The sequence below is a fragment of the Seriola aureovittata genome, chromosome 24, assembly GCF_021018895.1.
Source record: "Seriola aureovittata isolate HTS-2021-v1 ecotype China chromosome 24, ASM2101889v1, whole genome shotgun sequence".
NCBI lineage: Eukaryota > Metazoa > Chordata > Actinopteri > Carangiformes > Carangidae > Seriola > Seriola aureovittata.
This window is the reverse complement of record NC_079387.1, coordinates 10,519,171-10,546,164: the sequence shown is the minus strand read 5'-3', so window position 1 is coordinate 10,546,164 and position 26,994 is coordinate 10,519,171. Positions and strand designations below refer to the sequence as shown.

The window sequence follows — 26,994 nt, the reverse complement described above, 5'->3', positions numbered from 1 at the left end:
AAAATATTCTGTATACTCCTCTATAAACTTTGGAAGAAACTAAAGTAACATGTTAGAAGTGTTAAAACGTGATGCTATTTGATGTTAATTTTAACACTTATGGTGACAGATGAGTGTGCAAAAAAAACCACAATGACAGCTCCTGGAAGGTGTCATACAAATATTTTTACAGGAAATAAACCCCACCCATCTGGTGCTACAGGAAAATTAAATAAATTGTCATATCATGATTTTCGGTGCAATAAATCTTTTTACCTGCAGGGGTCGCTGTAGTCACTTCAGTGTAAACTGCTGATGTGCTCTGTACTGAAAAACATTTTCTACTGGAAAATCAAAATATGGGAAAACATTTGTCTTAAATGAGAAACTTTATACAATTGAATGTCACAACATCCCATTTAATGCTTTTCCATGTTTAGAGGAACATTAACAACCCACAACCACTGCTTCAACTTCATCTCATCCACTCATTAAAATAATTTTTGCCGTCCAAATGTTTTAGATGAGAAAATAAACCTTTTTTATTCATGTACGAGTAAAATTAGGGGATTAAATCTTGACAAATGTGATGCAATTCCAAAAATCTAAATGTGTTTATCATGAAGCAGATGTTGTGTTTTACAGAAAGCTTTTCGAGGCTGTTTGGTGCGAAGCAGATGGGAAATCCTTCCAGTGGAAATCCGACAAAATGAACGGCAGAATCCCAAATCTCTTTCCAGGCGCGCAGATGTTCGAGTGGGAATTAAGTAACAACCGAGTTCCTGAAAATAAGGAGAATAAAAAGGACAGAAAGAAAGTGTGATACGTTTCAGAGGAGGAAGAGGAGGATGTGTTTCAGTAGTCCGACTCATCTGAAAGCTCTCCCTGCTGCGTCCAGTGCTTCCCCTTCTTCTTCTTCTTCCTCTTCCTCTCGCCCATCAACATGGCGGCCAGCACGGTGATCACCACGGTGGCGGTGATGATGAGCACGGTGACCGTCTCGGCGATGCACAGCTCCGTGTCCACCTCCATCAGCCGGTAGTCCCGGAGGACGGGCGGCGCCTTGCAGGTGAGGTTGTAGTAGTCGTCCAGGAAGAGCCTCTGGATGCTGCGCAGCTTCCGGAAGAGTCTCTGCAGGTCGCAGTCGCAGTTCCACAGGTTCCCCTCCAGCAGGATGTGGGTGCTGTAGGTGTGGATGTTCTGGAACGTCTTGAAGGAGATGGTGGCCAGCTGGTTGTCGGCCAGGTTGAGCAGAGTCATGCTGACGAGCGGCTTGAAGACAGACTCTTCCATCTCGCTGATCTGATTTCCGGCCAGGTTGAGGACCTCCAGGGAGCGCAGCATGGAGAAGATGCCGCTCCGCAGAAATGTCAGCTGGTTGTCCTCCAGGTGGAGCTGCCGCAGCGTGCTCATGGAGGAGAATGACCTCACCTGGATGGTGGAGATGGCGTTGCTGGTCAGGTTTAACCTCTGCAGGCCGTCCAGGTGCACGAAGCTCAGGCTGTCCAGGCTAGTCAGGCGGTTGTGGGCGAGCGTCAGCTCCCGCAGCAAAGCCAGGCCGATGGAGAAACCCTCAGTCAGGGTGGAGATCTGGTTCCAGCTCAGGTCCAGTTTCTGCAAGAACTCCAGCTGAGAGAAAGCGCCGTCCTCCACCACGCTGATGTTGTTGTTCTGCAGCAACAGGACTCTGAGTCTGCGGTTCTTGATGAAGGAGTGTTTGGGGATGACGGAGATGTGGTTGTCGGACAGGTCGAGCAGCTCGGTGCTGGGCGCCACTCTGCTGGGCAGCTGAGTGAAGAGAGCCAGAGAGCAGATGGTGAACTTGAGATCTCCTCGACAGTCGTGAAACCTGGAGGACGCCTCCATCACCACCAGCAGGAGAAAGATGAACTCCTTCATGACTCCAACAGCTTACTGAAAACAGCCAGACAGAGGAGATTCATATTCAGTCACATTTTCATGAGGATATTTCTGCTCAGTTAGACACTTCTGCCCAACGACCAGCAGAGAGGATTTTTCTATCTTTTATAATTTCACTTTTTTTGACAAACATCTTCAGGACATCTCGTCTTCTGGATCCTCTCTGAAGTTAAACTTGCTCTGTGTGGCACTGAACAAAGTCTCCAGCCTCCAAAACTCCCCAAATAATGAAGTGAAAGAGTTTCCACATCACACATCAGCTATGAAGAATTATTTGGCAAAAAAAAATAAAATCAGAGCAGGTGTTTTAATCCAGGATTTAGCTTTATTCAGCTTTACTACAAATTCTGTTGATTCAAAGTGGATTAATCTAAGAGTATTTCTCTTCTGTAGCAGTGGTTTCCCTCCTGGCCTGTTAAAGTGAATCAAAGTCGACTCACAACATGTGTATGAGTGACCGGTAGTTTTTAGTTTTAAAAAAATGCCATTTCTGCTGCAAAAATGTACTTTTTACAATTCTGGTTTGTTACAACTTGTTTTTCATTTCTATCATAAAAAATAAAAACTGCACTCACTCTTTAGAGAACCACAGCAGAATCATTTCACACATAGTCCTCTGCAGAAGCTTTACACAAGGCTCTTCACAACGATACAATAAATCTGAAAGTTTCATTCAGAAACAAAAACAGTGAAAACACAAAGTCCTCTTTGTGTATGTGGAGCAACTTTGAGCAGAAATACAAACACTGTCTTACATTCTTATGAAGGTGGATGTGGAGTCTCTCAGCTCATGATGCTTCAGAGAAAAGTTCTTTAAGTGTGTTGCTATAAAACATGTTTCCAACCTTCAAGTGCAAATTCATCTGAAGAGTCAAACATTTAAAAAATAATCCTTTTCTCTCAGCTTTGGTGGATGACATCCACAAAGGGTTAAATGGTTTTCTACAGCACCAAAAATTGCAAGATTTAACCAAATATGTCCAGTTTTTAATTTTATAAAATCTACATTTGACTGTTTTGAGAAAACAGCTCTATCTGCTGCTTCCTGGATTTAAGAACCAAACTGCAGCTAAAAGGTCCTGAACAAAGTTGAAACTGAAAGCAGCTAAAACTCCCAACAGCCTCGTCTTAGTTTGAGTGTTTAGTTCTGGTCTTACCACCAGCTGCTCCTCTGCTTCAGTCTGTTTACCTGCTGGCTGTCGTCAGCATGCAGCCGGCAGCAGGTGGAAACTGGACATGATGGAGGCGAGGGAGGGCAGGTCGTCAGTGCCTGGAAAACCCGATGAGCGACACCACAAAGACAGAGTGATGGAAAGAGACACAGAGGGGAGGAGAGGGGAGGAGAGGGGAGGGGGAGCTCGTCAATTATTCACTATGCGGCGCTGTGGTTGTGATGTGGGAGGGGGTCATGAGGGCCGAGGGGAGCTTTAAGAGATTGGAGCCAAACTGGGCCACAGATCTGAGAATTAGAGGGTCTGGACAGATTTGATTGATTGCAGGCAGAGGGTGTTTATCTCCAGACTGTTCCCAGGTTTATTTATAGATTTACATATTTAATCACAGTGACTTTTTCTCTGCGTCATATTGTTTCGATCAGGGCGGGTGTCTGTGGAAAGACAGGTTTTTAAATTAAGGGAAAAATTCTTTCAACAAATGTCAAAAAATACAAAAACTGAATGTTTAAAATCTTTTTTTTTTAATTTTTTATATTTGTGCGCAACATGTCGTCATCTGCATCGTATTGATAACATCATACAAATGTTAAATATTTAATGAGGAACAGTTGTGATGAACAATGACTTTTTATTGCAGCCCTGTACTCCAACACTAAGTGCTTTGTCATGGCGATCTGTTTGATAATGGCACATAAAAGAGATGATTCCCATGAATCTAATATACTTATATTATACTGTATGTTATTATTCTTTCTGATTTAGACTAACAAACATTCTTATGTATTTAATGAGTACTGTGTGGGAAGTTGTGTTTCACGTTACTCTCTGACAGATCCCAGAAGCGAGCTGCGGCCCAGATGTGCCATTATTTATTCTCATCTGTAGGATGAGGGGCGGGAGATGTATCAGATAGATGATAAGACCTGTTGGTCACCGAGACAAAGATTACACTAATACCATCCAAATCCCCCAGCCCAGATAAACCACTCTCTGCCGCCGCCCGTCAACCTCCATTAATTGCGGAATCAGAGTTTGTAGCCGAGTTCATCCCGCAGCTTTTTAACCCAAATTCTGCTTTTTACCTTTTAGCTGAGTCACGTATTTCAGGAATTTCTTCAGTCTTTAAAGGACAGGGGGTGATGAAATACCAGAATTTAAAATACTTGATTGTGTTGCTTTGGTAAAAGTACATATGTATTATTATTAGCAAATAAAGCAAAGGTACTTTTGGACAATTCAATCTATAATAGTCTAATAGTTTAAACTCAGTCAACAATGTTTGAGTGTAAGTTGTGTTTTTCATGGGAGGTTGTGTTCAGGTCATTTCTTTCTTTATTGATTGTTTGTTTCACTTTTGTTGTTTAGTGTTTAGTAGTAAGGTGTTTCTGTACCTGTCAGTGTGAGCAGAACTTCTTCTTCTTCTCCTTTTTCTTCACAGTCTACATTTCGCCCGTTCTTCCAGACCCGTCACTTCCTCCCTCCACACAGTGTCAGTGATGGTACAGCAGTGTTTCCTCTAACAGATATTGGGTGTCTGCAGGGCTCCAGTTTCACAGCAGCCTTTTACTTGACCTGGATAATTGTGCTGCACAATAACAGCAGCTGGAAACTACTTCAGTTACCTCCATTGCACTTTACCTGATTATTACAGGAGCTTCTAATGTCAACAGGAAGCTGCTTTTAGGTAAAAAATATTGCTTGAAAAGAAGATTATCCAGCAATTTATTGATCATCCTAACGTGCTGATCAATAAACTGTGTAAAAAACATGATCTTCAGTATTTATATTTTACTGTATTTCACTTTCTGTATCAAAAACAGTGTCCAACAAAATACCATCTGTGAACTGTATAAAATAAAGATTTTTCCTTGATGTATTTATGAAAATACAACTGTTATTAATGCTACTACCATCACTATTACTCCTCCTCCCTCCAGCTCCTATCTTCCTTTATCTGACCTCTCTCCTCTTTCTCTCCATTCTTGCCGCAGCAGGCTGCAGATGGTGCTTAATGGACACATAAGTGAGCATAACTACCTCGTGAATAATCACACGCACACACACACACACACACACACACACACACACACAGACACGAATACAAGCTCCAGTATGTGCTAAGATAATCACAAACTAGGGCACCATCTCTTCTAGAAATACATCTCCGTCATAATTTATTATTTTGTTTTACTGTAAAATAATTTTTGTGTAAAAATTTAAATTATCAGTTTGAATATACTGATTTGAACATGATTGAAATACAATGCCCACAAAAATATTGTGAGTATATTAGAAGTTGTTGTGTTTTGTGCTACAAGTGGCCGACTTCAGTGTATATGACAACGACACTAAATACAGTGTCATGTGTTTCAATATGTATGATGATGACTTTGGAGAGTATTGCTAAAATTAAAAGTTCCCACAGGGTTAATTATGATTAAATATAGTTGTCAATGTCACCCTGCTAAATGTAATTCACTTGCCGCGAGGTCTGTAAAATGCATCTTTGCATTGGCATAAAAATATTTCTTTAAAATTGCGCATGAGAAACACTAACACGACTAATGAGCCGTTTCCAGGGGGAAAAAAAGGACAAATGTGAATCCCATAACCAACACCATCAATGTGGCAATGTGCCTTTCCAAATAACAGTTCCTTTCCAAAATATAAAGGTATCTCCTAAATTGAAGGTGACGTTGTGGTAAATGTTCCTAGATAAAAAAAGCGAGTATAAAAGAAAAAAATCAAAAAGGAAAAGAGAAAAAACTGAAGATCCTTAGCTGTATGAGAGAGATGATGTTTTTATCTGGGGACTTTGAGAGGGGACGAGTTCGCAAGGGAGGGAAGACGAAGGTTGTGGGACACGAAGTTCCGCTGATGTGCACCGACTGAAGAGCGGCCACCGGTGGATGTTTTCCCTCTCACCTCGTAGGTCCTCTGCTCATCTGCTGCCTGAAATAAAGAGTCAGCTGCTAATCATGCAACTCTAATAACTGTAGGTTTGTATGTGAATGTGTCTATATGTAATTTTGCATATGTTGGTAAGAATGGTTTTCAACTTTGATCGGTATAAAATAAACAGCTGTTGGTTTGTGGATTGTTTTTGCAAGGATCATTATTCTTATGAAGGGTGGAGCTAACAAAAATTAATTAATAAAAATGTAAGTGATGAAAATGCATGAATTAAAGAATGTAGCAGTAAAAATGGATGTGAAATTAATTTTGTTCCAAAATGTTGTGCCCCTGCAGGTAATTTGCAGCAGGATTAGACTTCAGGTATGTTTGCAGAACGTACCTGAGCAGCACAGTGTACATCTATGACCTTGATGGGTGCTGGTGACTCACAAATAACCTCTACTGAGAAATACACCTCATAGCATCCGAGCACATGTCCTGAATGACATGCAAACACACATGTACACACATATTATTAGCTAAGCATGATTGAAGCTTTCTAAGTGGTTCATCTCCAACACTGATCTCACCTTTGTCTTTGTCTGTCTCCTGAATGTCTTCAATTTCTACAAATGACACAAAACCTGCAAGTTGAAGATGAAGTGTTCAGTTAATTGTTTTGTTTGTTTTAATTAGTCATTTGTAGTCAAAAGTTCTTTCCATTTCCCACTTAACATATAATCCTACTCATCTGCCAATGCAAACATACTGTAGATGTGAACACGGGAAATACAGGTTTGCCTAAAGGTATGCAAAACAAACACTACAACACTTGTGTAGACAGTAAAACTACAGTATTCACAGCAGGTATTTAAACTAAGAACACAGAGTGTTCTGGTCTGTTTAAGCAAATATAATGGAGTATAATAAACCAATTTAGCCGGTATTTTACAGCAGTTGCCTTCCACGTCACATACTAACAAACCACACAACACACAGTGGGAGGGGGAAGAAAAAAATCACCTTTAAGTTTTTCTGTTTTCCATGGTGATACAGCCAGGGTGTATGGAGCGTTGTGACCAGGGTCAATCTCAAGGGAGGGGGTGCCACTCACAACAGACAGATCTGTAATCACCTATGTGAATGTACGAAAACACACAATACACAAAACAGCCACACACACACACACACACACACACACACATTTAAATGGACGCTCACTCATTTGCAAATTCGTTATTCCTCCATCCCATTTTGTGTTTTACAAATTTGTTTTTTCAATTCACACATTAATTATGATAACAGCACAACCTGTTCATGTATTCATTACTGCTTCTTTTATACAAAAGGAAAAAATAATACATAAAAAGCAAAAAGGCATTAATACCAACACATGCATTAAACGGAGTGCTTTCCCTTCCTGTGTGTGAATGTGCATCAGTAAACCCAGTATGTGTGCTTATACCTTGAGAGTGAGTTTTTTCTGGCTGTAGTTGGGGACATCCAGCTGAGTGTGCATGGTCTTCCCAACAGGACAGTGTAATACCACATGGTCCACAGGCAGGGGGCGCTCTCCCACTCCTCTGAGGGTGAACACATGCTCAGTGCCGTCGCAGTCATTGTGTAATGACAGCGTGCCCTGTGGGGGTGGGGATAAAGTCCAGTCAGTCAGACGCACACAAACTGGTGTTCACTGTGGAGAGTGCACACGGAGGAACAATGGTAAACAGACTCTCAGCCGCAGCCAAGCGCTCTCACACTGCTGCATGAACGAGGCTGATCACTACAGTGGCCCGCTAAGGACAAAACACATACAACAGTGAAAGCACAAACGTTAAGGGAAATGCAGAAATGCAGAAGAAAACACAGGTAACAAGAAGAGCAACACTGTCGGTGCTCTGGGACAAATCACTGTCTACTCGACCTTTTCACCTGAAAAACTCTTGTCAGTGACCGACAGTGAGTTCTTACAGTAAAGATTATTTTGTCACAATATGGAAGGTACAGTGTTGAATTGCAAGGACCAGAGTCCAGCTGAACTGTTGAGTCTAAACTCTTTCTAAACTGCAGAGAAAAAGGAAGATATTGAGTGTATTGAGTCTGACAGAAAAACAAATATGAAGACAACATGAAAATCAAACACGCTGACTTCCTGAAGCATATTTCCTTTTTAAGCTCCACCCCCTTTACACATAGCACCAATGCATTGGTGGTTCAGTGGTAGAATTCTCGCCTGCCACGCGGGAGGCCCGGGTTCGATTCCCGGCCAATGCACAACCCTTTTTTTTTCCCCTCTCAGCCGCCACACAGACCAGACAGAGTGTTTGAGGCAAAGACAGATCTCGTACATGACAGGATGGAGCAGAGGAGGCTAAACATGAGGGCTCAGTCTTGGTGGCAGGGGATCCTCAACGCAGGCTTTATCCAAACTGTTGCTACTGTTGATTTATCCTGAACACACACTAACCACCGTACTGTAAAGATTTCATATTGTGTAGCAGAAAGTGTGTGTGTCAAGCGAGGAAGGCAAATGGCAAGAATGAGACAAAACACAAAGAAAGAAAAGAGACAATGAAACCACAACAAAAAAGAGCATTACCATGACAACGCATTGTGCCGCAGGGTGAAAGGAGAGGGGGTAGCACGCTCTTGTCCCAGCTGGTACATTCAAAAACTTCGGACCGCAGAATCCTTCACCACACACTTCAGCCTGCATGATCCAGTCATTGTGGGTCTCATTGTGCTGTGGACACACACACGGACGGACACACACACGCACGCACGCACGCACACACACACGCACACACACACACACACAGGCTTGACAGTTTGTCTGCTCTCTGGCTGATATATATTCAGCATCACCACTGTCTCCAGAGGAATCAGTTTCTCATAATTAATAAAATATGTATCGGTTACCGATCAACAGGCACCGCACACACACACAGACTGATAAATACTCAGGAACTCCCATGACCCTCACCACTGGTATGTCCTGCGTGACTGAAGAGTGAGAAGGTGAACTGAAGTCAAAGTGAACAGATCCTCCCTGTGATCACAAATGACACAGATTTAGTAATTTAGTATAGTATAGTATTAACCATGAACCACATGAAGCAACAAGCAATCCAGCGCTTTCTTAATATTCCCTTTACAGGTTTACCCCGACTACCAGGTGGGACATACCTGTGAGGTAACCAGCGCCTCCAGCATGTAGACCCTGGTATCACATGAAGACTTCAGGACCACCTGACATGTAAACTTCCCCACACGGTTCGCCTGGAACCGTAAAGGAACGTCCACACAGCCACAATCTATTCAACAGATGGAGGAAGAGATATTGACGATTACATAATTGAATGACATGAACTTGAATCAAACTATTAGTTCACTTCCATCGCAGCATCATGGTTTATCAAAAACCTTGATATCAAGTGAGGTTATAAACAGAGTGAATTGCTTTCAAACTAGTTTCAAAACAAGGAAAAACAGAGAGTGAGCTGAAAACATGTGTTTAAATCTCTCGCAAACATGTTTTAAAATCTATTGTCAGTCTAGTTTGATCTTTATAGGTGTTCAGTAGCCGAGGAGACATAAACAGAAACACATAAAAACAGTCAGTCAGTGTGGCTTCACCATTGACTGGAGTCTGGGTATTAATGTGTGTTTGTACCTGCAGGATTCTCCCATGGCATATTGGTGTCCTCTCTGATGGGTATTTTAACAGTACTGGGTAAAGTGAAGTATTGTGGCAAAGAAACCTCCACACTGTATGTTACCGCTTCACTGTGCTCAGCACCTCTCATCAGCTGGGCCTAACAGAAAACAAGAGAAGAGGTGTATTGGGTAAAATACAGACAAGAAGGAAGACATCTAACAATACCAATCCCTGAATCTGCGTGTACCTGTTGTTTGAAGAGCTTGCGTACGGCTGTGGTTGCCCTCACAGTGCTGCTAAACAAAGAACGTGTCAGAATCCGCCTCCTGTGTTCATCTGCGCTCATGCTGTGTTGACCCCACATGGCCAGAGCTTGCTCCCAGGCCATATTGATGAGCGGCACACGTATCACCTCCTCACACACCTGCTCCACCTTGCAGCGTAGGCTTAGTACAGGTACACATGTAGCTGGGTCTATTGGTGGAGCAAAACGTCAGTGTGCATATTATTCACTACTCACTACTGCTCCCTCGTAATGTGAATATCCACTGAGGAAAAATATATATGAAATGTTTAATGGTTAAATGATAACTGATGAATATTAAATATTGATGTTCAGTAGTGTTCATAATGTTTGGTTGAAGATTTGTGCGACAGGCTCCTACCAGCGTCGTTGGGGACGGAGATGATGTTAGAGCTGGGCCTGGCTGTGAGAGGGGAGGGACGAGGCAATTCTGCTGTGGCCTTCACCATATAGACCATGTCTCCTGCCTGGAGAGACACACACACACACACACACACACACACACACACACACACACACACACACACACACACACACGGACAGGAATGACTGTGAATAAATGAGGTTCACTTGCAGCTCCAAACTTAAATATACAGTATAAATTGCATTGGGTAAAAATAACTGCAGCCTGGTGTTTGACTGTTTCTTGATCCGTTGCTTGAGTGCAGAGCGTTCAGGGAATTGACGGACAAGCTGACACACTGACCTGTGGGCAAACTAGCAGCACAGAGCAGTACTTGGTGCCTGGGCAGAAGGGCAGGTAGTGGATGTTCAGAGTGTCTGCCTGGCCTGGCTTCAGACAAACGCTCCTCACTGCACTCAGGAACTCTCCCTCTGTGCGCACACACACAAACATATACAGACCACAATCAATCAGACGTGAATAAAGGCAGAGCATTCACACACATGCATGAACAGTAATAAAGGTAGCACAGGGTGCAGAGCATGTGTGTGTTAGGACTTACTGAGAGCTGAGTGCTTCCCTTCCACGTCCTCCCCACAACTCTTGTCTGAAGTCATCTTCTCCATTCTGCAAGAGGGAGGAGGAGCAAAGAAACATATCATCATTCTTACATGAATATCACATTTACCTTATTCCTACTTCAAATCCTCACAGTCAACCATGATTAGGAAGAGGAGCTGGGATGTTTGGCTTTGAATAGAGTAGTATGGTAGTATGGATTTGTGGGCAATAGAAAAATATAGAATAACACTTGCCTTGTCCTTTAATTCAAGTATTATTAACTGTGCATACACTATATGGGTCTATGTACCTTTAATTTAGTGTGTGTATGTGTGTGTGTGTGTGTGTGTGTGTGTGTGTGTGTGTATTAGATGTCCCTGTGTGTAAGCAGTGCATGTGTTACTTGGCTTTGGAGGAGGCCTGCTCAACAAGGCTGTCTTTTTTCTTTTCAGGCTCCAGTGGGTTGAACGTAGACTCCACCAGCACCACCCTTCACACACACACACACACACACACACAGATTCTTGAATTTAACAACACCTGGATGAATAAAAACAAAGCTACATGGACAGGTTGATTCTACCAGGTATCATATATGTTTAACCTTTTTAAAGTTTCCACCTTTACATCCAGAGTTGTGAATAAACACCCACCTGAACTGAGCTTCCTTATTGAAAGGATTAGTTATTGGCAGTTGGATCAGCTTCTGCTGGTAGCATGGAGACCTGCACTTCACAGTGTTCTATGGAGAGACAGTAGACGTCATATCAACCTACAGCTGCAGCCAGAATATATGTAACAGTAAGTCTTCAGAAGGACACTGCACTCAAAATGACACAGCGTGGTAGTGAGTCATTGAGTCAGACCGACAGACTGTTCGCAACCAAATCAGTAAGTCAGGCTTGAAGTGAGTGTAGCTGTAGCATGACAGTCAATCCAGCACTTAAATTCATTATACTCACTGTGGGTGTGATGTGACTGACATGGGTCTTTAGATTGAAGGTAAGAGTGGTGACGCCACGCAGACCAACAGGAGAGCTGGAGATGAGCAGAAGGACTGCCTCCATCGGCTGCAGGAAGGAGCAGCTATACTGCACGGTCAGCTCAGTGCTCGCCCTGTGAAAACCACCAACAACAAGATCAGATTATTTATTATTTACTCAATTTGAACTCTGAGCTGAAGCTGTTTTTGTAATCTAATCTTCAAGATTATTTATGGTTTAACCTGGAAAAACACATAAACTTCATTATATACTGTCTGTGTCCTGAGCAGATCATTTTTAGAGAACTGCATAATAATTGAGTTCTTAGATTAAAATAGAAATAATTCAAATTTCAATTAGTCACCCAAGGAAAGGTGTCTTCAGTCTGAATCCCAATCCAGTTATGTGCATTAGTCAATACTAGACCTTCTAACACCGAGTGTTGGCAGGTTTAGCTCCATGATTATCAGCATATTCTTCACACATTTACTATTCTTGATTATAAAGGAGTAGAACAGGACAGGAAGTAACACACTACCATTACTTTACTATATGAAGGTTAATGTTTAAGACAAATTAAATGAGATCTGACAGTTTCTTTATAGACCAAGAAATGATCTGAAGCTCTTCAGATGCTTTGGATGCAAAACATTACAGGTGCAAGTAAGTGAGAGTTGTACTTCAGAGTATGGTTTGGTGTGATACAACATACTTTGGAGGAATGGTGACAGTAGATCCATCAGGGAGGGAGAAGAGATGAGCATCCTCTCCTAAAAGTAAGGCCTGGTATTTGACCGGCTTAGAGGATGGGCTTTTCAGTCGCACCTGCAGTTCACACACACACATGCAGAGAAAACACAGAAATAGTTTTATGTGTGTACAAGCGTACACATACACAAACACACCACTGTCAGAAATCCTACAATGAAATCTGTCTCGCTTTACAAAGACAAACTGACATCTATTTTTGTTTGGCTTGTAATGTGGCTGACAATGTGGATCATTACCCAGATGTATATTTGTCTGTGTTTGTAATCCTGTTAGTGTGTGTTTTGGTGAGTCTATAATCCTATTAATGTGTGTGTGTGTGTGTGTGTGTGTGTGTTTGTGTGTGTGTGTTTCCACTTGCAGTGTTTGCATGTTGACTATTCAAGTGCATTTTCAGTGTTGACAGTGTTCATTAATTTGATTTTACAAGGCATGTGTTTTTATTTAGGAGTCCTCTAACACCAAGTTTTTTTTTGTGTGTGTGTGTGTGTGTGTGTGTGTTGCCCCCTGATAGTGTATGGTGGCAGGTACTGGGGCAGCCTCTCTACAGGGCAACACACAGCATTAACACCTGCACTGGATGTGTTACCAGCTTGCTGATGGAGCTGTGCAGGCCTCCTGATAGAGTGATGGTTTCTACTGGCAGGTACTGAGGCAGCCTCTCATACAGGTGGACACACAGCATTAACATCTGCACTGGATTAGGATCCGACAAGTCTGTGGGCTGAACACACAAACACAAACACCCGCAGATACAAGGACAAACAGGTACAGTTACAACAGGAAGTGGTGTCTAATCTCTGACTTAATCATAATGAAAGATTCCTGATATATTCAATATCAATCTAGTTATGGTAAATGTCATAAATGCAGTAAGCTGATCATTTTCTTTTACCTGTATATCTATGTTGAGAGAAAGTGCAGTTAAGGACTGGACCATGATGATGTTGTTGTGGAGGATCTGCTCCAGGCTGCTAGCTGCAGTGTACATCCTCCGGAAGTGGCTGCAGATCTAATTAGTGACAACAGACGGTAAGTGGGGTGTAAAAAATATGATGAGGTTCATGTGTAACTTCTCGTTTCAGTTGGATAATCTCTCCACTCTACAAACACGCACTGACCAGGTAAGGACAGTAGGCAGCAAGCAGAGCAGCGAGCACGAGTCCATCTGTCAAGTCCAGGTCAAAATTCACTATCCAGCGAGCTGATGGGACGCCACCTACAAACCATCACCATGCAGAAATGACCTCTCAGTGCGGTCTCAGAGTGGTGGGCCTTAACTGTAAATAGAAAAGTTGTGCATGTTGTGCCCTACCTGTACCCCAGACAGTTTTCCTCATGCTCTCGTAGTGCTTGTTGAGCCAGGAGAGCAGCTGGAGCTCGCAGGCAGAGTACACATTGCTGACCAGCGGCTGTGAGTTGACGGGAAGGACTTCATCTACTTCTTCCTGGATCGGACTCGTGTTCAGACCACTCACTGATACACGGACCAAGACCAACACCTGGACATGTGCAGAGGAATATTCAATACTAGTATTTAACAAGATCAGATTGACGTTTTTCAGCTCGACTCTACTTTACAATCACACAGACACATTTGTAAGCAGTGTGTGGTTTTTTGGAGAATGTTTTTCACCTTGTAAATTTGCAGCAGAACGTCAGTCCAGGATCGTTTGCTCAGAGACTCATAGTCAACACTGCTGTAGTCCCGACCGTGTTCTTCCACATTTGACTGAGAGACACACAAACACACATATGGCACAAGAAGCTGTTAATATACTTTGTGTGAATTAAAGTCAGATACCATGAATGAGACCAGGATGAATGTTTCATTGTTGGCAGAGAGCAATTATTCACAGTCTCCCATTGCTTCAAAAATCAATTTGGAGGATGAGCATTTTAATCGAGGTGGTGTAGCTCCAGGACTAGGTATTCATACCTGTTGGGAGCACCAGTGTTTGAACTCCTGCACGTCAAGTAAGTACTCTGGTCTGATGTGGTGCAGACAGGCTCCCTGCACCCTGAACACATAATTACAACGAAAAGGAAAAGACACACAAACACAGTGTGTGTCTGTTACTTGAATGTTCACATTTATACTCTGTGTGTAACAGTGTCTGCAAATTGCTCATGTAAGACAAGAAGATCTGATTATTACTCTTTCAACATTTTATTCATCGCTCGTCTGACATAAAATCATTCTCAGTGTTTCCTGGTTTACTAAAGGGATTTCCTTGTAGCATGAATTTGATTGATGTCTGTTAAAGTTTGACCTTGCACTGCTGACAGTATGTGTTGGTGCTGTTACAGAAAGGTCTGATCTTTTTTTGCTGTTCTCTCACTTTTACATAAAAGTGACTCAGGCACTTATTCAATCACACTGCAGCAGCGTATCTGTGTGTATAAGGCCTACCTGAGAAAAGCAAGCATCGCGTCATGCTGTTGCAGCAGCTGATTAGTGCGCTGGTCTTTATCACTGGAAAATGTCTGACAGCGAGGAATACCAGGAATCTGTGTGCCAGTCAGGTGATGAAGCATGTCCACTACAGACCTAGACACAACAACACAATACAGTTATGTTCATCAAGATCAATTAAATCCCACCAGAATTTCAGTTTTAATTATTATCTAGTATTTTCTTTGACTCATTTCCCCCCTCTAGATCATAAATAATGAATTCAAACCCGGGTAGACTGGGCACTGCCATTTACAAAACAGAAACATTATTTGCACGAGAGCCTCTGCTATTTTTTAAGATCCCAATATGAGACAAATATTCATCAGGCAGATCAGTGCAGGTGCACACTCTCAATCTCTTGCAATTACCTGATTTCATCATGGCTGTTGACTAAATTTAAATATTTAATTCTATGTTATTAAAATGATGTTAACCATGTCAGCTTCACTCCTCTGCAGTATGATGATTACTAATTTCAGACAGCTTAAGGCACCTAACTACAGTCACATTTCTTATCTATCTGCGGTGTGTACTACAAATACAGCACACAGACTCACCTGTGGTCTTTATTTTGAATGACGCGGTAAGCCCGTCCACTGGAGTGATTCATTAGAATTTTTGACACAACTCTGTAGGGAGAGGGAGTGATGGAGCAAATGGTTGTTTGATTGATGAACTTGATGACCAACAGGTGGGGAAGGATGGTAAATTGACTGCACTGTAATTGAAATGTGGCCCCTGAGCTGAGCTATTGGGGAATCTCTTGAATATACCTTCTAAGTGTGTGTGGGACAGAGATGGGATTCGGTCCGCCGGGCCAGCCAAACAGACTAAACCACCTCTCCACAGCCAATAATACATTCTGGTGATATAGTCCTTCGTTTGAGTTGGCAGCAGGGAATTCTGGGATGCCGAGGTTGGTCAGGGTTCGTCCGTCTGGAGAGGCGTCTTCATCCCTGCTGGTCTCACCGCTCACACTGCCACTGCCTGGAAAGGAGGACAGACACACACACCGCACGCAAACAGTTACACACAGACACAAACACATCACAAACAGATGTTACACATTTCACTTTCTGACCTGACACTGAGTTCCTGTTTGTTGAGCTGTTGTGATCGAATGAGGATGATGATGACGACACTGGGCCGGATGCAGGACTTGGTGTGTGATAGTGTTGAAGAATCGCCTCCACAGCTGTGGCTCCTAAATGAGAGTCACACAATAATGAATAATAAGTAATTAAAGAATAATGAGTTTAGAGTTTGAAGCTCCTTGGTGGCATGTGTAATTATCCAGTGAATGATTTTCAGTTCTGTAAAGTGTTGACCAGACACTGTCATTCCCATCTAGCTCTTACCAACTGCTTTTCAAAACTTTCATGAGGTCTAACTCCTTCAGTCTCCACGTTCTCTATGTACTGTAAATACTTGGTTCAGGTGTATTTGTGTATATTATACAATACCAGTCTTGAGAACTATCTGTTGCTCAGAGAGGTGCAGAGCCATGTAGGGCCAGACTGTCAGCAGACAGTTGTCAGCAACAGCACACAACTTAACCTTGAACCTGGTGGGAGAAAAACAAGCTGGTAGATTGATTCAACTTTAAATGTATGTATTTGAATCAAGGCTTTTCTATGGGGTTTAAGCCCTAGCTGTTTTTAGCAAGCTCCCAAATCTTTATTGTTTATCACTTGGCATTTTCTGTAGTGGTTGGTGAGCAGGGCATTATATAAGAGCACTACTACCTGTTGTGGAAGTGGTCAGTGAATGTGATAGTTGTACGGAGGGACAGAGGAGCGGCAGAATAGAAGGACACGGTGCAGATCAGAGAGGTCACATTGTCCTCCTGCCTGTGGATGTCGACTGGATGTCTCTGTACAGACAGAATGAAAAGGTGGAGAGTGTCACAGATCATATTACTGTCAAAGCGTCAGCCAGGAAAATCAGTCACACCAGTTTTTGTCATCTGATAACAAGTGCACAAAATTCAAGATCTTAAAAACTGACTGAAGAGACATAGATACATGGACAGAGGTTTTCCATATTACTGTAAACTGGTCTGAGTATAAGGACTGTACCTGGTCCTGGTTTTGGGCAGGGATGGAATCACCATCAGGAAAGATGAGAGAAACTGGTTGTATCTTTGTCCCATCCTCCAGTTCCACCTCATCCACTTCAGCTGATACACTGGTTCCACTGCAAACACAGAGAGAAAGAGACAAGGTGCAAAGATGCATTATATTGCTGATTTATTGATCCGTCAAGCTTCAATAAAAGCTTCACCAGATTTCCATTACACTTCTTGTGAATGATAATCCTGAATCTGCTTCCTTGTTGACATCTACCTGGTGTGTGTTGTTATAGTCGTTGTGATGTCATTTTCAGGTAAACGCCAAGTTACTCAACTATATGCTTAAACTCACAGGTCTGTGAACTAACCTTGGATATCCTACAGCTGCCAGGGTGAGTGTGGCCATTGCACTGCTTTCCAGGGGTACTGGGGTAAGAAGAATTAGAGGAGGGTGGATGGTGATGCTGGGAAGCTGCAGAGTGATGGTGATGGACAGCTCTCGGTAGGGATGATGTTCCACCTCCTCTGCCATCCCCTCCCCACCCTCCTCTCCCAGGTAAAGAGGGAGGGACAGTCTGATTAATCCGCCAGACACTGGAGGAGAGGAAATATACAAAGAAAGAAGAGAGTGAGAAAGGAGAAGGGAATCCATCATTGTGTGTCTCTGTGTGTGTGTCCAATCGTCTCTCACCCGTTTTGATAGCTTCAGGCCTGATGCTGACCGCTACGCAGATGGACTGGCTGGGCCCCAGACTACCAGAAGATGGAGTCACCGCACATAGTGCCCCCTCTCCTCTGTCCTCTGTTGGTGCTGCTATTGAACTGCAGTTAAACCACCAGTGTAAGCGCTCCCTGGTGACACCACGCCAACACACACTCTTTTCACACACTGCTTTCAGTTCCACGGTCTAGAAACATAATCAGAGAAAAAGAGAAAATTCTGAAGGAATTATAAAAATGACTCAAAACAGCATCACAGAAGATAAAAAAGTGAGATGATTTTACTTCTCTAAGGTGGTGTCAGAGGTTCGAGATCCCCCTCACAGTTTATAGGAAAAGACAGAAGCAAAAATGAAAACAAAGGAGAAAAGAAATGGAGAAAATACAGTAATAAAATTGAGGGGATGACGAGAGGAAAGAAGAATACAGGGAAAAATGTCAAAGAAGGGAGGCAAGCAAATGATAAGCTGCAGATACACTGTAGATGATACCTTAGTATAAGCATCAGACCATGGTGCCAAAGGTTCCACATGGAACTGTAGACTAGAGGGGGACATTTCCAGTGGGGCACACAGCACTAAAAACATTTTCAACACAGCAAGAGAAACAAGAAAATATTTAGCTGCAGAAACCCAGTGTCATGTGTGAACATTGTTCTGTACACCTGCAATATAACTGTATAACCAGCTCACACCTCCAACTCCACATTAATGACCCCACCTGTGGCCTGTACGCGATGTGACTGTTGTGTCGCCATGGCAATGGAGTGGGAAAGTGGTTTCGCCATGTCCTTCCAGGTGACAGCTGACAATGTGGAGGAGGTGGATGAGGGGGATGGAGAGGGGAGAGGAGAAGGCGATGCGGCGGGCCATCTCACATCGTTGAACATCAGCGGCAGGTCAAAGTCGTAACTGGCTGCCTGCAGGAAAACATTTCCTTAACTGTCTTTCAACTAGTTCATGATTTGTTTTTCAAACATTTCAAAGCTATGAGATATGAAAAAGCAAGGTCATCAATTGACTTGAACGCTGACAGTCTCACAGATTTCATTACCTTTTAGCTAGCTAGTTTATCCACTTCATTGGGTTTAAAGCATCTTGCCAAAGGACTGCAGTATAAAATGAGCCACCTGGTTTACACTGGCACAGTTACGGTGTCTAAGGTATGATCAGACAATCACTTATGGATGCTTTTGAAGGCTTTAAGGATTAAGGATTTAGAAAAGAGTCAATTCACAAAAGTGTGCATTTAAGCTGATCTGCTTGATCCCCATGACACTTCTATCTACTGTAACTATTCTGGAAGATGTTTGGTCAAAATCTCACCTGGGTGGGTGAGAAGATAAGAGAGCAGTCCACAGTCTGGGAGCCTTGCACCTCCATCACACACACACCTGGCTCCTTCTCTGCAAAGCACATACAAGCAAAAACTCAGAGACAATATGCTGTGTTTTTAAAGTGGGTTTACACTTTAATTTTACAAAAAGATTTCTCATTTTGTATTCTAATCACAGCCACAGAGACAGTAATGCAATGATACAATACTGTGTACAAAAGCCCATATTTCTGTACCCACACACCACCTTATATCAACTGTGACCCTGTGTGAGTTGCTGGAGTGTGTGAGTGAATGCGTACCTGCTGAGGGCTGAGGAAGCTGTAGAGAGAAGTCTGCATATTGTGACAGGTCGAAGGTGACCCGGGCTGCGGCTGACGAGTGGTTTGTCAGAGCGAACGGTATCGCCCGCCAAGAACCAGCATGCACCCCGCAGAACTGGAAATGGGACTGAAAAGAGGGAGGGAGAAATTAAACCAGTAGATGAGAAAAACACAGAGATCTCAAAACATGGAAAATTGGATGTATTAAATGGCCTGAAACCAGCTTTTTTTAGTGCATCAGGATGAATGAAGTCAGTGAATCAATTGTTTTGCCCAGACATTTAATTTTCCAATTATATTTCAGCAGAGTAAACCACCAAAAAAATATCACACCCGGAATTAATGAGTAACTCTGTGGGAAGACACCAGTTCAGAATTAATTTATACAGTGATATAGGATATCACATAAATCGGATGGTTAATTGGTTCATTTGTGAGGTTTTGACAAGTTCATTAACATCATTCTTATCATTTGCATTAATATACAAGCCTGTAAATAAAATGTGTTAATAAGTTAATAAATGTTTTTGTAATTTTCTTTCATGTAATCACTTCTTCAACACACACACACACACACACACACACACACACACACACAGAAACTCACCACACTGACTTCTACATTTGGAGGCTCCACTGATCCGCCCACTCTGAGCTCAATAGTCTTCATGTCCCTCACTGCTACCTGTAATAGATACACATGCTTACTGTCAGTTCCTCTTTTTCTTTCTCTCTCACACACACACACTCTCTCTCTCTCTTCTTTACATCTCTCTCACCTTCACTCTGGTGTCAAACTTGATGATAGAGTCAGGGCTGAAGTGGATCCTGAGCACAGCCTGCCCTCCACTTGGCACCACGCCCTCAGATGGACTCACCACCATGCCTGGCAGAGGGCACACGTCCAGCACCTGCCACATACAAACAGAGAGAGAGAGAGAGAGAGAGAGAGAGAGAGAGAGAGAGAGAGAGAGAGAGAGAGAGAGAGAGAGAGAGAGACTGGTTGTTTTCCTTGTTTGATGTTCACAACTATCTAAAACAGGTATCTCTGTGTGTGTGGGCACCTGGTAGTAGGCATGGTTCTCTCCAGTGTTGTGCAAGACTGCGCTTCTGACAGAAGGCATGTTGAGAGGTACTGATCCAAATATCACCTGTTTGTCTGCCAGCTGGACATTGGTGGACCCAACCTGACAGAAGGACAGAGAGGAAAAATAGTACAAATAGTAAATAGGAGGAGATCATACAAAGCAGTCTTGCCAGTTCTAGGGACAGACCTTGGCAACACAGTGCAGGCGTTGTGTGTCGTCCTCGTGGACACAGAAGTCAAAGTCTCCTTCTGCAGGGGAAGAGAAGGAGGGATGCCACACCACTTCACACTCCAATTCCCTGTATGGCTCCACTATACCTGGAGAGGATGATATACATTTGTTTTATCAGCTCTGATTCAAACCGAATTTTAAGAGTAAAGCTCCTCCCTTCCTCCCAATATCCTCTTTTACATTTTACTGTAAACTAAAACTGCAGCACCTGTAGCTGGTCGAACAGAGAACAGGATGCCGCTCTCTGTGACTACTGGTCTCCATGCGAACTCTGCGGCATGGTTACACCGGTTTCGAAGGGTGACTGAACTTCTATATCCAGATTGGGCGAGTAGGGTGGGGGTCGGGCGGAGCAGCAGCGTGGTGGTGGACAGTTCCAGAGCCAAAGGGACGACCTCGGCCTGGACCAGTATCTGACCAGGATGCTGCTGGTTTACAGAGTAGGACACAGGTCTGGAAAAAAAAAAACAAATATACCTTTACTGCATTTGAAGTGTAATCACTGGTTTTCATGTGATGAAAGTATATTGAGCTGCTTCCTCCTCCAACCTGTAGAAGTGACCCAGCTTGTTGCTCTGAAACGTCAGGGGTAAGGTGTTGTGGGAGCGGGGTGGCAGGATGTGGGAGAGGGGTGAGGAGCCCTGCAACTCAGGGCAGTCCATGTCCAGCTGCACCCAAACATACACTGACAGATGATTGGTCAGCTCCAGCTTCTGAACACACCTCGACTGCACACACACCTCGCCAAAGTCCACTAACAACGGACCTAATGAGGAAAGAGTGAAAATTTTAACTGTTTTTTTGACATGAAAAAATTCCTCTACACTTAAACAACTTGTAAACCTGATATGAAATTCTGATGCCATGATTATTTACACTATGATGACTAGATGTTTATGTTTTGATATAAGCAGCTTTCAGGTATGAGAAGAAAGAACAAGACACAAAAACACAGAACTAGTTGTTAGTGTTTTGTTGTATCTCACAGTTTGTACTCGTTCTATTATTACAAACAGTGATCTGAGCACTTCTGATTTGAATCTCCAACCTATGTCAACTTGGTAGAGCTCCTGAGGTGTCAGAGTCCTGGTGCAGTCTGCCACCTCCTGGCTGGTAGAGGGAACTGCATTCATCACCTCTGAAACCTACAATGAATGCAGGAGACAGACGGCAAAAAAAAAAAAAGATTTCCCCTGACTTTTGCACTGAAATCTTAATGTGTGGTATTGTAATATTTCAGTTAATAATAACTTGTTTTCTCACCTGACTGTTGACCTGTTGAGTCATTTGGTTGCATTTGTTTCCTGGGGAAGCATATCTGTAGTTTGACTTTGTTTCTGAGATCTTAATGGTCTCTATGTCACTGCTACATAGTTTAGGGGGAACAAGCCCTTGAGAAGGAATAATCCCAATGTCCACTTCATGCTCCACTTTTTCTTGCTGTCTGACATCCAAAAAGAAACACAAATATTCAACTTTACGGGTCCATCTAATTCTGATTAACACGCAGAAGATTAGCATGTTTGAGATAGATGAGTTAGATATCATATGAAAATCTACCTCTCCTTGATGCTCAATAGTCGTGTTTGTCTGAGCTGTTCGATGAAGTCTGTGTAAATCTGTCGATTTCGCTGCCTCTGCTCCTCCTCCTCCTCAGTGAGAGCATAGCTGGTGTCTACATAGCTGTAGCGGGGAACACCAGTAAAGATGGTCCTGAAGTGGATAGAGACAAGAAAGTTGTGGAAACACACAAAGTCTTAAATCTAGAAAACACATCCATCTGTCAAAAGCTAAATAAGAGGTGTGTATGTCATATTTTAGGGAGGATTTGCAAATTAGTTTTTTAAACATGATTCAAGTAACAAATTGAACTCTGTGCTGAACCTGTGACAGTGTGTGAACCTCTACCTGTACTGTCTGTGTGAAGAGGCTGGCCTGATGCTAGCGGCTCGGTCGTTAGGGAAAGCCAGGAACTCCTCACCCTCTGTGTTTTGACTCCTCTCCTTGCGATGTATGTGAAGCCGTGTGTTGTTGGTGCTGATGACAGCAGCACGCGCCATCACATGACACTGAGCCAGCTCACTGGACCGAGCATGAGGCTGTGATCCGGTTGGATTGGTCACTGCTGGAGTGATGCCTGCAGAGCAGCCAGTCAGAGCGGGACAGGTACATGTGTTAAACACAACTACTGAACAAGACCAGCATGTTAACCATCTAAATAATTACAGCCACTTAACGATCAAAGAAACACACATATGCTTCATATACTTCAAGAGTGTTGCTTTTTCAGTATTCACCAGGATTAAGTTTGGGCTCAGCGTGTGTGGTCTCACTGTGGACGACAGCAGACAGGTGTAGAGTGACTGTTTGGAAGCTGCGAAGCTGAAGTTCAGTAACATCCGTGTTGTCTCTGCTCTGGTGAAGAACGTGACCTAAGACATCTAGTATCTGACGCACATGGAAGCTCCCCTGCTGCCGTGCAGTGAAAGACAAAACTACATCCTGGAGAAAGCAACGGAGAGAAATGAGTTTGCACATTCACTACTCTGCTTACATTTAAAATTACATAACTGAATCAATCACATCCTACCTGGCATTGTCCAGGTGCTATGGAGCCCAGGGAGGGCTTGGCGGTGAAATGGGCGACTTTGCGGAATTGGAAGTTGACGGGAAGTTGAGGGCAGACGTTCTGCAGCACACACAGCAGATCCACACATTGTCCCGTCACACAGGTTAGGAAATCAAATCTTTGAGGATTCGCTACCAGAGACACGGGAAGCCCAGAGCCTGTCACTCCCAGTTCAACACGGCTGTTACCTGTAAGATCAAATAAAAAAAAAGACAAAAATATCAGTGTGTCTACTTTAATTATAAGGGAATTAATCAATTAATCAATTAATGAAGTTACATGAACCAAAATGCTGGCTCCTCTGAGCTCATCTGGATTATGCTCTGCCACATGAGTGTGTGTGTGTGTTGTGTGTGCGTACCACTGCGGTGAGTGAAGCCGTGTCTGCTCCCCACTGACTCAAACAGCAGGAAAAGACAATAGTCTTGTCGGCTGGCTGAGTAATTACGCCTCTTCTTTTTAGTTCCACTGAAAGAGACAGGGTGTTGTTTTTGAAGTGGATTATTTAAGATGACATATTTCCATAACAACACTAACAACATCCTCGTTAGTATAGTGGTGAGTATCCCCGCCTGTCACGCGGGAGACCGGGGTTCGATTCCCCGACGGGGAGTTGTAATTTTTTTCTCGTGCTCATGACATTTACCTTTATATTACTTCTATAGTATTTTTTACGGTGCAACGGTTCTATAGATATAACATTGCTACCTTGACAAGTACTAGTTATTTTAATATTAATGTTAAGACCACTGTGTCACTTTTTGACATAAAATACAGAAATTAAAAACATACTTTCATTGCTTTCAGACACATTTGGACACACATGGACACATGGAGACAAAGACACACAGAAAATTAACCTCTTGCAAATGGGGCTGAAGCAAACTGCTACAGTGGTTGTGTCATATGGTCCCAGTCGGCCCTGCTTCGGGACGCACGCCAAGACCCGAGAGACATCCTGACTTGCATGGCTGCACCTCTGCATTCTCTCCAGCAGGGCAGCGTCTGTGCTCTTTTGGAGATCTGTTCCCTGCACAGAAATCACAACTTGTTTCATTCCAGGACATCTGCAACTTATTTGAAATCAAATGTAATGCATTTTTACATATATATCAACCTGTTTGTACTATCAGCCCATTTAGCAGGTTTAGCAGCACCGACTTCTCCAACACTCACCACCTCAGTCCCAGCAGCAGTATCCTGGAGCAGGCAGACCCAATCACAGGCCTGGGGAGCAGTGTTTCTCAGAACCAGATTCTCCACACGGGATGTCCCGAAGTATACGGGTCCAAACCACAGACAGGAGAGTGGAGCCCCCTGTATAACAACACAGTGTTATGTTTTTAGAGACAGAAATGCTCACAAGTACATCTTGGACAGGGAAGGAAATAAAGATGAACATCAATTTCAAGAATCAATGGAGTATCATGTAGATATTTCAAGTACTAAATAAATTCTACTTGGACCACTGGATTACCTGCAGGTCAAAAACCTCAAGCCGCTGGTCCACCACCTCAGCCCTGATACTAAGAGCTACAGCAGAGCGATTCTGGAGTTTTATCCTGGGACAGAGAAAGTGAAAGATGTGTTTTATAGTAAATAGTGTCCTTTATGTTTAAGTAGTTACAATCATTCCACAGTGCCTCCGTGAACGACTGTGTTATAAAGTCTGTCTTACAGAGCCTTCTCATCAATCTGCCTGGGTCCATCTGTGCACAGTTCAACTTTCAGCCACTGGGTGGTGCCAGCTGCAATGACTCCACTGCAGGGTGACAGTCTGACTGAGGAGTCTCCACTGTACTGCACCTGGAACATACCTTCAATACACACACGCACGCGCACACACACATTTATGCACATACATGTCAATTCTCATTGACTGACATTATTAAATAGTCCAAAATGCTAAATAAGATAACTGCAGACACCTTCATCTTCTTCTTCAACTGACAGCTGCTTTTCAGAAGCAAGGCATTTAGTACATAACAAATCTCACTATATTGAAGAAAATGTAAGTCCTGGTTCTTATTAACAGCACACCAGTCGCAAACGGAAATAAAAATTTCCCCCATGGGTGAAGTCCAGAAAGAGATGCTGGATTTACCTGGTGCTGATCCTTGATTGGTTATAGGATGATGTTTGCTGATTAACTGACTGCTGGCATTAATACAACCAAAGTCTAGTACTGAGTCCATTAGGAGGGAACAAGCCCTGGGAAACCTAGAGGAGAAGATACAGTGGGACTGAGGTGTATTCATGAAAAACAAATGATTCACTCTCTCGTGGATAATATGTTCAGTACTGCTTACCCCCGCAATGGGATTTCAATGGTCTCCACATCATCTATATTGATCAGAAGGCAGTCTTTGACCGCCTCCTCTTCCTCTGGAGTGAACTGCAGCAAGCCACTTACAGACAGACCAGGGGCCACTGCCATGGATGCACTTGTTGCTGTGAACTTGAAAGACTTGCAGGGAATAAAAGAATAGAAAGTAAATAGAGGGAAACACACTTAAAAGATAGACACAAACGTACACATACATTTAAATGGCCAAATGTTAATATAGTCTAAAGACAGAGGGTGAATAAAAAAAACGATTTTTAAAGAAGCAGATAGGGCTCTTTAATAAAAGCTTGAAAACTCTTATCAACGGGATAAATAGACGAAATAATCCTGGTTAAATAATTATTAAACAAATAAATAATTTATACATGCTCTTTTTCACCAAAAATATTAACATAACTATGACCACAGACAGACAGAGACGATAGATAAACAGATATTATTGGATGTGGTAGAATTAAACCAAAAATGTTCATAATTTGAATAATTAAAGTTTGCCTCACTGCTAGCTTAATGTGTTTCTCCGCTAGCTAATTGTTAATTAGCTAACAAGCTATTTAGCTAGCTTAAACTCTAATTTACGTAGCTAACATTGCCGTTTTTTTTATTATTTAACTTTCGTTCAACTGTTAAAAAACACCTCGGATATTTACTTTACCTTTAATTTGGGCTTTTCAATTATTATTTTCTTCGAAGTTTTGCCGACATTTGTTGCCGTGACGGTTGTCTTATAAACCTGCCCGACTTTCACATCGTTGAAGTCGATAAACGGTGGGTCAACTCGAACACAATTACCGGCCATGATATGACTTTATAGTTACTACTTATTTAAAGACGACGACGACGACGTTTCCTCTCAGTTACGTGTACACTAACTGCTTTAACTAACTAGTTTAGTCGACTAATTAACTCGCATACCGTTAGTCAACTTTACTGTTGCAACTCGAACGTTGACACTAACGTTGGAAACTGAACGGCTCAGGTGGTTTCTAGGCAACGGCTGCCGTAGTTGCGCTCGTTTTACAACCTTGCCCAGTCCAGGTGGGCGGAGCAGCTGTTGCCGCTGCACAGTAAACCGGGGTTTCTTGTTAACTTGAGTGGAATTTAATGTTGTTGATAGCATGGATGACAGGGCAGGTTATCATTATT

The 26,994-nt window shown here is 42.8% G+C and overlaps 2 protein-coding genes and 2 non-coding genes across 6 annotated transcripts; 2 read left to right on the top strand and 2 right to left on the bottom strand.

Annotated features, from left to right (window-relative positions):
* Positions 1-377: 377 nt before the first annotated feature.
* On the bottom strand, positions 378-4,416 carry LOC130165568 (leucine-rich repeats and immunoglobulin-like domains protein 1). Of its 3 annotated transcripts, none has more exons than XM_056370936.1 (2): positions 3,089-4,416; positions 378-1,893 (listed from the first exon to the last, which is right to left on the bottom strand). In XM_056370936.1, the coding sequence occupies exon 2, from the start codon at positions 1,876-1,878 to the stop codon at positions 835-837; it is 1,044 nt and encodes a 347-aa protein (XP_056226911.1). In that variant the 5' UTR covers positions 1,879-1,893; positions 3,089-4,416; the 3' UTR covers positions 378-834. The 3 variants fall into 3 exon arrangements, with proteins under 3 accessions (XP_056226911.1, XP_056226910.1, XP_056226913.1); XM_056370935.1 differs by having other exon boundaries at positions 3,057-4,414; XM_056370938.1 differs by lacking the exon at positions 3,089-4,416 and adding an exon at positions 2,655-3,009.
* A 1,468-nt stretch (positions 4,417-5,884) lies between these two features.
* Positions 5,885-26,804, bottom strand: LOC130165567 (cilia and flagella-associated protein 47-like). The gene is made up of 55 exons (XM_056370934.1): positions 26,504-26,804; positions 25,811-25,968; positions 25,606-25,721; positions 25,180-25,318; positions 24,979-25,063; positions 24,678-24,818; positions 24,362-24,531; positions 23,863-23,969; positions 23,463-23,689; positions 23,170-23,374; positions 22,781-23,009; positions 22,433-22,585; positions 22,136-22,316; positions 21,921-22,017; positions 21,422-21,638; positions 21,081-21,325; positions 20,828-20,958; positions 20,618-20,740; positions 20,333-20,464; positions 20,161-20,238; positions 19,533-19,680; positions 19,221-19,300; positions 18,616-18,814; positions 18,387-18,472; positions 17,867-18,083; positions 17,544-17,769; positions 17,183-17,300; positions 16,850-16,977; positions 16,568-16,668; positions 16,186-16,308; positions 15,878-16,091; positions 15,662-15,733; positions 15,060-15,197; positions 14,586-14,667; positions 14,283-14,378; positions 13,962-14,148; positions 13,768-13,865; positions 13,542-13,658; positions 13,236-13,370; positions 12,591-12,703; positions 11,858-12,011; positions 11,549-11,637; positions 11,299-11,385; positions 10,897-10,961; positions 10,638-10,765; positions 10,293-10,398; positions 9,875-10,101; positions 9,643-9,784; positions 9,156-9,283; positions 8,953-9,018; positions 8,569-8,712; positions 7,435-7,608; positions 6,993-7,104; positions 6,560-6,613; positions 5,885-6,026 (listed from the first exon to the last, which is right to left on the bottom strand). Exons 1-55 carry the CDS (start codon positions 26,645-26,647, stop codon positions 6,016-6,018), a joined length of 7,443 nt encoding a protein of 2,480 aa, XP_056226909.1. The 5' UTR covers positions 26,648-26,804; the 3' UTR covers positions 5,885-6,015.
* trnag-gcc (transfer RNA glycine (anticodon GCC)) lies at positions 8,173-8,243 on the top strand. The gene has a single exon. It is a non-coding gene; the product is annotated as a tRNA-Gly (tRNA).
* On the top strand, positions 24,043-24,114 carry trnad-guc (transfer RNA aspartic acid (anticodon GUC)). The gene has a single exon. It is a non-coding gene; the product is annotated as a tRNA-Asp (tRNA).
* Positions 26,805-26,994: the final 190 nt, after the last annotated feature.